This window comes from Hylaeus anthracinus, unplaced genomic scaffold (genome assembly GCF_026225885.1).
Source record: "Hylaeus anthracinus isolate JK02 unplaced genomic scaffold, UHH_iyHylAnth1.0_haploid 12001, whole genome shotgun sequence".
Classification (NCBI taxonomy): domain Eukaryota; kingdom Metazoa; phylum Arthropoda; class Insecta; order Hymenoptera; family Colletidae; genus Hylaeus; species Hylaeus anthracinus.
In genome coordinates, this window is record NW_026534348.1 from 15813818 (window position 1) to 15827239 (window position 13422).

Consider the following 13422-nt stretch of genomic DNA (forward strand, 5'->3'; position numbering starts at 1 on the left):
ATACATGGAGAATCCCGGTTTTGGCGATTGGCTGGACCACTTCGGTGCGACGTTACATTTCGGGATAGTAGAAAGTACAGCGTGGCGAAAGACGATGAAAAGGAAACGTGAAATGTGTTCTGCCCGAGCCAGGAACGCTCGAGTTCGATAATCGAGAGCAGCACTTTGCAGTTTTCGTCCGTGCCTGGCTGCAATAACATCCGATTTCTGATATGTACGTAGTACTACGGACTTGGGCCTGCCCTTGGAACGAATAGCGTTGTCCAGCAAATTCTTTCCTTCCCTCGGAACCTGGCAATCGTATTTTTCAACTGTCGATTTCCGTGCGAGCTTCTCGATGAAAGAATCACGCATTCGAGCGAATACAAACGCGGCAGGCAATCAGGCGAAAGGGCACAGTATCGAAACCTGGATCGATCGAACGGTCGAAACGAATTAATCCTTCACATCTTGAGAATTTTGTTTTTAACTGAATCACTTGAGAAATTAATTTTTATTTCACGTACATCCAAGCATAAAACGATCGAAGGATAGGTTTAACGTCTAAATTTCAGGACGAAGCCTCGATGCAACCGCGAATTTCCACGCGATCGTTGAGCGTGCAATTTCCTTGTGGCGCGATCGAGCAAACGCCCGAGGCGGGCATTCCATCGCGCGCATAAACTAGGAAGCCGCGCGATCAAACTTTACGTTCCACTTACGTTCTGCTAAACAGACCCCGTCGGTCGTTGCGACGCCAACGCGTCGTCGACGACACGGAATGCGGCTGGTCGCGCGTCGACGTCGTTCCACGCCAGGCCGTTTCGATCGCGCGAGAAGGAAAGCGGACGACGCCGCGAATGAAAATAGAAGTCTCCAACGAAAACGTAGACCCGGGGTTAGAGGAAGGAAACGCAGCCGAGACGGTATATACCGATGCACGCGAAAATGTCAAGCGCAATTTCTGAAATTCCATCGTGTCGCTTCCCCGTGCCACTCAAATGCCGTCCTCCGACCTCCTTGCGCCCCTTGTCCGCCAATCTGTAAGAGAATTTCTCCCTTATCCACCGTCGGCTCGCCCACACTCTCGCTTACTCCAGAAGCTCATGTGAAAGTTCAGAGAAGTGACACCGTGAAATTTTCGGGAACCGAAGAGGAATGTTCATTTTTAAAGCTCAGCAGAATCAACAGGCCTCTTAACGTACAATTACTCCAAAGAACGAAGCTTTGCAACTACTTATAACTTTCAATTCAAGGTCACAGGGATTTAAAAAGGACAACGCGTTCCTCTTGCCGAAAATAAAATTTAGAAGCAACGTATCTGTGCTCGAAGCTCCTTTTTATTCCGCTCCATCTCGTTCCCTGACGTGACCCCGTTCCCCGATTGTCTTGTCGCAGGTTTCCGCCGCGGTGCACGTCCGCGTCTGGCGGCTTGCGTTCCGTGACGTGCATATTTGCGACAGTGCAGCAGTGGGATGACGCCACGCGCGATGCTGGGTTGAGGCAGACGTCGAAAGACACCCGTTGCATTTACGCAAACATGAGAAACGTCTCTATTTAGATAGAAATAATAATAAGAGCGATCAAATTTCACTACCTTCGTTTTATAAGTGTCGCAGCTCCCGATAGGTAAAAGTAAAATATTGAGAACCTCGGAAAGGAAGTAAAACGAGTGTACAAATCTTAGTTGAAAATCTTCAGCGTCGAATCTAACAAACGTCAATGATTTCCTTACTTCGATGCATCTTCGACGACAGAAACGCGTCAATGGTTGGACAGAATGGACGAGAAACAAACAATGTCTGCAAGGCGACGCGACGTCCAAAGTGCAATTGTTGCGATTCTGAAGCATGCAGAGCTTTTGTACCTGCGCACGGACCGCGTCCACTTTGTTGCCCAACGTTTATGATTATGGAGACTTCAATTCATTTGCAACCGTCTCCGAAGAAAATCAAGCAACGCGACGACGCGCAATTTGTCGTTCTTTGTGCGTGCCACCGTGGGTAATTTTTGTGTTTGTCGGACTATTGTAGCTCCCATGTTTTGTTCAATGCAGGGATAGACAAAGGAAGAGGAAAATGAGTCCTCTCTGTACCTGGTTTCCGTCGGTATATTATTTTTAAACGTGGAATGATCGTCTCCTGATTTATTGATTTATTTATTCCACAACTCTAGAAATTACGTTGTTCTGGACTTCATCAGTAGTATAAAAGTATGTATATAAAAGTCGGTGGTCCGTGGCTATCGACTGCCATCGAGTTATCCAAAGGGCTCCTCATCGTTGGGTTCATGCTAAACCATGTAGAATGCACTCTAAAAACAAATCCGACTCTATGCATACAATTGCCAGTGCCGACCAACCATGGTCCCCGTGTTTTCGACGCTGCGGTGTCGTACAGGAAATTCCCGGCTAATCCGACGCGACCACCGACGAAACAAAACTCATCATCGGGCAGCCAGGGACACGCAGACGCCCCGGGAACACGGGTGCACGACGCCAGGCCAGTGGCACGCGAATATGCAATTATTTTTAATTGCACGGGGGAACGATCGCGTCCGGGGTTTCCGCGGCCGCATTAAAATGCGTCTGGGTGTAAAATTGAAACCTGCAAATCCGACGAGTGTACTCGCGCCCGGCCAGCACCGCCACCGCTATTGGGGGGTTCCGTCCAATTCGATAATGTGATTTTCAACAAATAATTTCGACCCCCACGGCCGCGGTTTCGCGTCTGGAACACGAGGCTTCCGTACGCCTGATTCGTCTCGCGCGGTATCAGGCGACGATTAACGCGTTTCGGGCTCGAAATGATCGCGAAATCGCGGGACAACGGGGACAAAGCTCGGTTATTCATATGGAGGGGACAGGCGTCGAAACGATTTTAAGTGGCCGCGACGAATTATCCAGAATCCGTTCGATCGGTTATGCGTGTGTTCATGTACATGTTATTACGATCGTTATACCGCGTTTCAATTGTACCGCGAGTGTCGGCCGTTCCGATTTAGTGGTTAGCTTTTCCGCGACACTCTCGCCTCCACGAACCCCAGGGGCCAATTATAAATTCTGTCAACGGAACTAGAGCGATTTTAGGTCAGTGACAGGTTTAACTAAAGTAGAGCTCTTTCACCGAGAGAATACTCACGTGGTGCCATTTTTATGTGATATTTATCATTTTGAAATGGTTATTTCAAGATCGTCACGATTACCTTACATCGCACTGCTCGGTCAAACACAGTTTCACTATTCCCGGTGTCGAACACTTAGGACAGGCGAATGATCGTTCGTGCTCGCAGCAATTAAAATAAAACCCGCTGACTTCATCCCTGACTTCGGCCCTGACATTCGGATGCGCTTTTTCGAACGTTTCGATCGGGCGCGCGAATGTTTGTACCCCGAATAATTAAAACAAAATGCGCTGACGCGTGTTTACGAAGTCCGGCGTCCAGTAGTCGGGTCTCGTTATCGAGGCTATCCAGAAAAATCTCGAATTGGCGTGCACCCACGCTTTCCTCTCCGCGTTATTGTTCGCCACGGTCGTCCCCAGCTAATTACATTCCCACGGACGCGTACACTCGCGCGTATTTGCACAAGCGCCACGATAATTGCGATAAACCCGATGACAACGCGATTCCCATCTCGGAAGTTCACCGCGTGGCGAATAGCCACTCGAAAGGAACGCTCGGGGAGCCCCCGAGCGTGCGCGCATCCGATACAATTGGATGGCTCCGCTCCGCGGGAGCCAAGCATAATCTCAGCCGGTCGATTTTTCCGTCGTTGAATACGATTCCTTGGAAACCGCCGGCGGACCGACTGGCTTTGCGTATTTTTGAAGATCGGTAATCGAGAGGGTCTCCAGTCCGCTCGCAGAACGCATTCCCGCCGCTGCGGCTTCCACGGTGCCGGAGAAATTCGAGGAATCTACCGTGGCTCTTATCGGCTCCGCGTATCGTTTTGCTCCGCTTCGATTCGCGGCCCGATCTCGTGGACGTTCTCTAGAAATCGCTGAACTCTTGGAACGCTCTGACTTGGAATGCGGAAAATTGTTAAATTTTCAGAAATTTGTTTGAATGGAGAAATTAAGCGCAACAAAGCGAGCGTAAAAACGAGAACGTTCGCAAGAATCGTGCAGTAATTCATAAACGAAGATAGACGAGACGCGAATACTCGAATCTTCATTCTAGCTGCCCTCACCGTTAGGAGTGAATTGAAGTTACGGTCCTCGTAAATCAGATTGCGGACTCACCAAAAGCATCGTGCGTGACATGGTCGTCGAAATTACTCGAGGTAACAATCAGCGAAGGTTCTCTTTGTGAACAAGTTTTGAATAAAATGTACAAATGATTGGAAATATTGGAAATTTCAAATAACAAATGCTTGGAAATAAGAGTTCATGAAAATTTATCATAAATGAATTTTCATGGGTACATACGATTTGTAATTTTAATTGTTCACGCTAGTTGTCTGCGTGTGCAATTATTATTAAATATTATTAAAATAAAGTGATGGACAAATAACAAAGGTTATTTATGATTTTATTCATATAAAAAAATATTTATGATTTTATTCATATTGCCTTTTATTTTTTTAAAATCGGAGTGAGCATTCTAAAATTCAAGTTCCGATTGTAGCCTGCAAACTGTAGTCAAATAGATTTATTTAATTTTATAGTAGCTTTATTTGTTACATTTTGGTTATTTGAGATCGACGATATTTGTATCGTTTATACATTTTATTTTCTCGGAAACGTTTCCAATAAATATTCGCTAAATTTGTGATAAATATTACTCTACGTTACGAAAAATCAATTAGTACGAAAATAACAAAAAAGAAGGCGTTTAAAAGTTGCGACCATTTATTCATTTTGGTCCTCTTCGGCAATATAAAAATTCGTCACATTCTCCAGTAAATATGAATTACATTTTACATACTTTTACTCTCCATCTGAAATCGTTACGTAGATAAGAAATGATACTCTGACAGGATCTCGTCGCGTTGAGATGAGAATGAAACCAGAATCGGTACGAGGAAGAGAGCGAAACGAGAGGCCAACGTCGATGAAAGGAGAATCGTGCGCGGTCGATTCTATTCACGCGATGTACGCGCGCGGGTACAAGGTTAGAAGAGATAAGCATCGTCGGATTAATTATGCGTAATGCGTCGGACGTGTGCACCGCGTGCATACTCGCGCGCGCTTGCGCGTTTTGGCGTGCGGAGCGGCAACGAAGGACCGTGGCTCTCTGGTTGCTGGCAAACGCATTCAATTATCATTGTTACTCCGGGAGTTTACAGATGTTTCCGCGATAATCACGCTGCCGCGCGATTGCACGTTAATCCTGCCGGCTCGTATTAACCGCCATTGAATGGCAACGGTAACGAGAGAGGAGCCAGTGCACGCCACTCCTGATGATGCAACGCATCCAGGGAAACAAAGCAGGGTAAAGGGTTCCTGGTCACGCGACTTAGAAGCGTGTAAAATTGGACAATATAATTATCATCTGACATAATCATAAACAACTTAGCTGCGGTAAAGTAATGCTAATCATTCGACAAACGATTCCAAAATATCTCAATCTAATAAATAGTCGACGAGTCCATCCTGAACAAGTCATTTTAACTTCACGTTTCAGAGTTTATTTTTGGATAAATCACATATTGTAAACCACCGAATATGATATTAAAATTATAATTACCGATAAGCCTGATGAAATCGTGAAACATCATAAATATTCTACGGCGCGGAGACTGTAAAGAATCTATACGGTGTAACGGTAATAGAGTTAAGACCGAACAATAGCGGCCTAACGAGCGAAGCGAAAACAAAGCGAGCCCTTACGACAAAGCTTCAATTCATCACCCCCATAGTGAATGACCATGCACAACAAAGCTGTAAATGACAATACGAACCATGAAGTCTCTGTAACGCTACTCACGGATGATCAAGTATTGCGGGAACTCGAAGTTTTAAAATGTCTGGTGACCAGGCCTCCTCGTTGCTGACGAAAGTAATTTGTGCCAGCCTGAGTCTGGTTTCGAAATTATGAGAGTCTCTTGGAGATGGAGAGAAAGATATCCAAATGTGATTAAGTAATCGACTGGGCCAATTCTGACCGGCCATTATGAACGAATATCGAAGACAGTGGTACAAGAAGATGACCACTCTGCGGATGGTATAAGTAAGGACTCGATCTTTTAATTCTATAGGCTTCTTTCATTTTTCCTTCGAAGTCCAGGGTAACCATTTTCGATAGCAGGAGGATGACGTATTAAAGTTTTCTTCGAAGGACGGTCCACGTCACCTGGGAATTTTTAAGGGGGCGAGGGGGAACAAATTAAAGCATAAATGCCGTACAATCGAACGGAAATAAATAGTTTGGAATTTCTGTTAGGATTCCGGTTGCACGGTCGACGAGCAACAGCGGGGGGAAACACGGTATTGGCGTTGCCGCGCTCTATTTCCGTCCCTCTGTTTTTCGGAGCCCTTTTTCTCTTTGCTGGCGCCCCGTTTCGCTTTCTATATTCCTTCTCTGTTCCTCTCCAGGCGCACGAATGTTTTCATTCCACGGCGTCCCATTGTGCGGCGCCCGCCAAATGCCGAAACGCTGATGCGAAAACTGTTTTCCTTTTTTGCCTTCGTTAACCCATATTCACGTATGCGTTTTCGCGTTCGGTTTTCGGTTCGTCCGGACCACACAGACCCCCCAACCGCGAACCCTTTTCCACTCGTTTACTTTGTCTAGCCTGTGAATTAAGCTGATTTGTGGTGTTTACTGACAATAGCTCCTAATTCTCCTTCTCGTATGCGGTGGAATTCGCGACTGTGTATTCGTTGCTTTTCGAAAAAAAAAAATAATTCGAAATAGAGCGGTAGAAACGACCGATGGAATTTGTCGTTTGAACTTCCTGCAGAGGAATGTGCAAACTGGTCAAAAAAGCAAATATAACGAAAAAAAAGAGAGGTACATAACGTATCAAACTTTCTGGCTTTTAATAGACAAAACCGGCGACCAAACATTTTAACACCACAACGGGTGGTCGTGTTTTGCTTTTGAAATTCGTCTACATAACAGTATAGTCACCCATACTAAAATTGATGTGTGCTTTTAGAAGTGGGAATATTTTATTGATTGCTTCCCGAGTAGTTAAGGGGTAGATATAACATGGATATGTTTTTTATGCTGACACACATTACGTATTCATACTGAAATTTTTATCGATACCAATATTTTCTCTCCGTAGCGTCGAGCAGACTGAAAGTACGAAAGTAGGAAAAAGAGAAACCATGGCGAATCATCGTCATCGTTGGGAATTTCAGGGCGGAGCAGGTGCGCGAGGTGGATTACGCGCGGAATCGTGCAGATAACATGTTTTCCTTCGGTAATACCGCTCGACAAAGGGATTTCGTTGGGACGCGACTGACATCGCGTTTAAATCTCGGGGAAAAAGCGCGCAGAATGTTGGATGCGCGCAATCACGCTGAAAACGGAGGGCGGGGTTCTGTTCCGTCGACGATGATCCGATGGATCCAGGGCATTTAGATAGAGTTTTGTAAATTTATTCTATTTTTATAGCATTAATAACGCATGACGACATAATGAACGAAAAATATTGCATAAACATGGGCTCGTCAGTCAAAAACGTATTTGCCGCACAACCCAACACTTTGATACGATGCATTTGTTATGTAAATGATAAAACTAAATTTGACGCTAGAAGGCAAAAAAAAAATGGAGTAGAGAGTTCGCGTGTAGGATTATTTTTAATAAAATTCAAACTACATATATTTAAAATGTATGAAATACCGGACGTCATTGGTAGCTGTCCAGGAACAGCTTTCCTGCGACTCTAACGAACGCGCGTACCGTGGAAAATATTCGCCAGCAATCGGGAAACACGATCAAAAAATTCTTAGGTTATTCGCCGAGCGTATGTATATGTGTACGTGTGCCGCCCGCAGTAGTAATTACTCTCACCCCTAACGATGCGGTCGTTTTGTTTCCAGGCGTAGTCGGAGCTCGGAACTTCACGATGGAGTGCCGCAAGGGTCGACGGAAAGGTCTACTCAGTGGCCTGGTGTTTGCGTGGCTCCTAACCAGCGGTTGCACCGTCGCGGCGCGAAATATAGGTAAGTGAGAAAGTATTTACGATAGCAGCGTGAGCCGATTCCTGCGAGCAACCTGTCCGCGGGCCTCGGCTCTGTCCTTGTGCCAATTAAGCCTCCTTGGCGACACCGTGCGAGAGGACTACGCGCGAATATTTACGCGCTGCACGACGCCCGGCTTGTTCCAAGTCTGGCGAAGAATTATTCCTCTCCGGTCGAACGCGGATTCTCAGTCCTACCACGGAATGGTATTTTGAAATGGAGTTCAGGGCGATCGTGTTTGCCAATTCCGACTCGTGGACTTCGTTTTTGGCGGGGAAATTAATTGGTAACGCGCGACCAATAGCGTTAGACTGCACGAGGAAATACCGAGCGTTTCGGAGCGTTCGTTTGACGAACGATAATTAGAGAATTTTAAGTGTAGCGACTTGTGGTCCTTTGGTATTATTCTGAGAGCAGTTGTATTAGTTTGCAATGATATCGCACAAATTTTTAGCCCCCTTACCTGGCTTCTTCCTTCACTGTTTACTCAGGAACACAGCCGAGTCCATGACTAAGTGACTTTGAATCAAAGTCCTCGATTTACCGCAAGATTTCATAGCACGGGTATTCGACACGCGTGGTTCGCCACTCGCGGATAGACCATGGGTGACAGGGGGTGGGTTTTCGAACAGCGGTTTGGGCTGCATCGAAGGGAGGACAACGCACTGCATATCCGGCCAGGCGAAACCGCGGTCGGACGGCCGAGCACACGGGTTGACCGTTGAAACATTTATCGAAGGGCAAACACGGTGTGTTTAATAACGAGGATGGAAGTAGCCGAGCGTGTGTACACTGCGACGGGGCCCTGTGGATTGTACTATCGCGGTGAAGATCGTCCCTTCGGCCCCTCGAGAGCCCCTCACGGAACCAACGAGGACTGGTACGAGCTTAGGTGGCCGATTGTGTGCGCAGACCCCGCTCGAGAATTAACTCATTCTCCACGCTAATTGATTTAGGAGATGCCGCGCGTGAAGTGATATTGTTGCGGGAAGAATCGACGGCGGGACTGTTTGTCTGAGCTTGGTGTAATTAGTGACCAAACAGACATCGTTTGGGGTCGTGACCGTTGGTCAAATATGTGGAAGAATATTCGTGGCAGATGCAAACCGTGAGTCGTTGGAGAACGCCTCGTCGAGTGGATGTACAGACAGTCTCATCAATTTTCGTACCCTCTATTTCTATTAAAGAAGTTTGCCTAAATTGAATAATAGGTTTTATGTTCTCAAATTCTTTCAATAAACACAGAATTCTTCAATAAAGACAAATTCTTTCAATACATACAGAAGCCACGAATACTTATGGGACAGACTGTAAATATGGATGGCGCGTGGTGGTGTTGTTTCGTGTAGCAAGTTCGCCTGACGGTACATAGGATGACACTGTGGAGAATTTAAGTAGATTAGAGTAGGTGATAAGAAAATGCTCGAAAATAAATTTCAGATAGAAAATCTCAAGGTATCCCGGGAGGTTCCTCTCGCAAACGCATTTTTCAGCGCCCCCAGCAATCGAGACGAATAACATCCCGCGGAATAAATAAAAGATAAAGCTGCCCGTTACTCCGAATGGTCACGTCACGATCACTCTCGGTCCTTTATCTACCTCTCACCATTTTTCTCTCCGACCGCTTCCGTTCACGGAGCGAAATCAAAGAGTCGGGCAAAGCCGTCTGAGCCGTCGATCGGACGCCACACAATGCCAGCGATTTTGATTTATCTATCGTGCCGAGTTTCCGCGGTTTCTCTCCGTAGTTGGATGTGTCGGTGTACGCGAACAAACACGTTCCAGCTGCGCGCGCTGGAAGGAGAGGGCCAGACGCGGAGTCGATGGAACGAAGACGTCGAAGTTGGGGCGAAGGGCAGAACAGTGGAAACGCAGGGATGACGGTGGCTGCGCGGATTAGGCGCACCGAAGTGTGCGATAATCGCGAAGGAATAGGGAAACTCTTCTCTCCCCTTTGACCTGGTCTCCTTTCTCGACCCTTCAGAACTCGGAATCGCTCTCGAGACTGCCGCTCGTTAATGCTCGGTTCCGCTCCGACGTGTGCGCGACGCGCGTTCCTAAACTTCGGCTCGGTTGCTCAACCAACCAAATCTCCACCCTTTCTGCGAGACGATTTCGCGCGGAACACTCCTCCCGATGTCGTCTCACCAACCCCCGGGTGCACTCGTGAAAAAGTCCTGTGAACCGTGGCACACAGAGCTCTTCAGTTCTGAATTTTTAGATCCTATGTTCTGGTGGATATTGCTCTAGCGTTAGTTGTAACAAGATGCCTTCAATGTCTTTCAGAAGTACCATTCATTTCCCAAATTGTTTCTCACCGATAACCAAGCGCCAGAATATAAACGCCTTCGACCAGAGCGAGGGCGTAAATTTTACCTGGCCGTAGATATGGCACGGGGCGAAACAGATCGCGTTGCACGTCTCACTCGGGCAGAAAATACTACTCGCAGGCGTGGACCACCTGGGACAGGGTCGCTCCGTTCCTCCTGCGGCTCGTCTCGGTCCAGCTCTGTCTTTCCTCTCCTTCCTCTCGCGTCCGACGAAGATTTATAAACGCGCGGGAAAGGGGTTGGCGGCGGCCGGCGTGCAATTTACGGTCGCCACTTACGTCGCCGTGGCGCGTTCTGCGCAATTAATATTTATGTAGGATAGATCGATAATCCTATTATACACTCGGCACAATATCGGGATAATAAGCATCGTGGACAGTGCGTGATTATAGGGTGCCCGGCGTCCCCGAGGCGAAGCGAAGGGGCCGCGGCGACGGTGTCCTTCGAAGGATAAAGATTGCCGTGTGAAAAATTTCTCACGGTTGCTAAGGAATGAAAAATCCCGCGGAATACCATTCTGTCCAGGTTCCCCTTATTTACTCGCGGCCGTAATCCGCCTTTAATTATTTCTCGAAGCGCGTCAGGGGGGCTTGGCTCCTTTCCTCGTCGTTAGATCCGGAGATAATAATAAATGAATTACGCAGTCTCGGGGCCCTGCGTTGAACGTATCGCGCTACGGTTAAAAATCGTCGATCCCCGAATGAAAAATACACTGGGCGCAGATAAGTCGGCTTTAAATTCTACGTGGAATAAAAACTGCCTCGGCGCGCCGCTCTTCGAGATCCTCGGAGCGGTTACGATAGGGGTTTGGGATGGTGTGGGGCGAATTAAAGGATAGGTCGGATAGCGGAGATTCTATCTAGTGCAATTGTTATATTATAAGTATTTTTTAAGCACGACTGCGTTGCATATTAACCCTTTGAGTGCCAGAGGAAATTTTCATACATATCCGAGAAATGTCAGACGATTTTAAGCAAAGATGCATGCTTGTAAACAAAAATGTATATTTCGGTCAATTTTATTTTATGTTTTATAAAGTTTTGAAATGAAATCGAAGTGCACAAATGAATCTATGTGCATTGACGTTATTTTCGTAAATCAAAATTGATTTTTTAACGAGTTATTACACTTCCGAGCAGCGATATATCGCTCTTGCCCCTTTTTGCAAGTATATGGAGGAGCAACATATCGTTACTTGGCTCTCGAAAGAGTTAATATCTAACAGTGTGGGCGGAGTTTTTTGGAAAAATTCCTGCAAAGGAAACAACGCTTGGAGCAAGTATGCGAACACAGGAAATGGAACTGTGTCGACTCGACGTCATTGGCAAACGACCGGGCAAACAACCTCGTCCCTATAGGTGACCTTCTGAGGTCCTCGCCGCCCTTTGAGTAACCCAGCAACCGTAACTTGCCGCGGACCTCAGTTTCTAAGATTTGTGGTACATCGGGAACACACGGTGACCCCAATTTACCGCGCATTACGCCGTTTTCCCCGGTTGCTTCTCCTATGATGGTACTTCCCTTCTATGGGGTTTCTGGCCCTATTCACTGATCCACTTCTGAGTTCTCGTTCTCTGTTCCTGGTAGATGGTCCTTTTCAAGAGCCTGCGAGCTCTAAAATTACACGAGAAGACGAACATTGACTGTCTTGATTCAGACGAACTTCGGGTTCTGTTCACCCAGATTGTGAAATAGTTTTAGTAGATCACGCATCAGCAATATTTTGCCACTTTTATTTTTCCTCCCAATTCTATGTTCTTTATTAGTTCCTTGCTTTTCTAATAGTTGAAACGACAGTTCTGCTAGTGATATAATTCCAATAAAAGGCACCTGCAGAGACTGAGCATGGTAACCTTTTTGTTTTCTTGAGTTCGTAACACCTGTACCAGTATTGTACTCTATCGTGCTCGTGCTAAAACAATTAGTTTGTTCCTGAATTGATTCGAGCGTGCCATTTTACCAATCCGAACCACAGTGACATCACCCACATGAATAAAAATCCTCGATAAATTGACACGCAACATTTTTACGTATCTCCCATTTTGAAAACAACGTTTCTCATTTTTCTTCCCTTAGTTTTAAATCGAATACTGTTTTTCGGATTAATTTCGCCGGAGATCAAATAGGCCGAATAATATGTCGACTGAAAAACAGATCAATTGATTTATTTTGAATTGTCTGGAGCAGCGTACTCCTGTTGTTCACACTTTATCGCGAAACCTAGAGCGCCGAGTACACGTGTTTCTGCATGAACTGCGCGTTACACCAGCGTGTTCCGTGGTTCATATTTTAACCACGTAACAAAGCGTAATGATACCGTACATTGCCGACGACGATCGCCCTTTCGCATTAATCCTTGTTCGAAACCGCTACAACGTGACTAATCTAATTACCAATCATGCACCAGCGGGTCCCTACTTCCACACTCCGCTGATTATTTCTTCTTTCCTCCTCTCCGTGCGCCGGCCAACGTGTTTTCGTCGAGTTCAATGAGTCATCCGCAATTATTCAACGGTAACGACCTGTCTGGGCATCGAATTTACCTGGCCAGTGACGCCGTCGATACGAATTAACAGCTAGATCAATGTCGTGCTCGAAAGAATGTTTTTGCGCCACGCGTCTCGAGTCGCGTTTTATTTTTTTTCTGCTGTCTAGTCGGTCGGATTCAATAAAACCGATGGGACGGCAAATTGATATCTATTTTTCGATTCGTATCGGGGATACGTTCTACTTTCGTCGAAATGTAGTTCGATAAATGTCTCCGTCTCGTTTGTGCGCGGATAATCTGGTCATGCAGCGGTTTGCGTTCTAGTTCCAAAGTTGGTTAATGAGAACAATTCTGTGCGACCATTTTATTTCGATCCCCTTGGGGAGCAACATAACGAGCAATTAAATTAATCGAGCGAGATGATGTAACGTTCTCGGGAGTGCATAGAAGAATGAACATGTTTATGTGTTATATTATGTCTCATTTT

At 46.2% G+C, this 13422-nt stretch overlaps 1 protein-coding gene across 2 annotated transcripts in view; it reads left to right on the forward strand.

The window, feature by feature from the left end:
- LOC128890556 (latrophilin Cirl-like) overlaps positions 1-13422 on the forward strand; it is a 446697-nt gene that overhangs the window by 161424 nt on the left and 271851 nt on the right. For both annotated transcript variants that reach the window (XM_054149140.1, XM_054149141.1), the window contains one exon: positions 7977-8099. In XM_054149140.1, the coding sequence (XP_054005115.1) occupies positions 8003-8099 (97 nt within the window). In that variant the 5' untranslated portion in view covers positions 7977-8002. The remainder of the gene's footprint in view (positions 1-7976; positions 8100-13422) is intronic.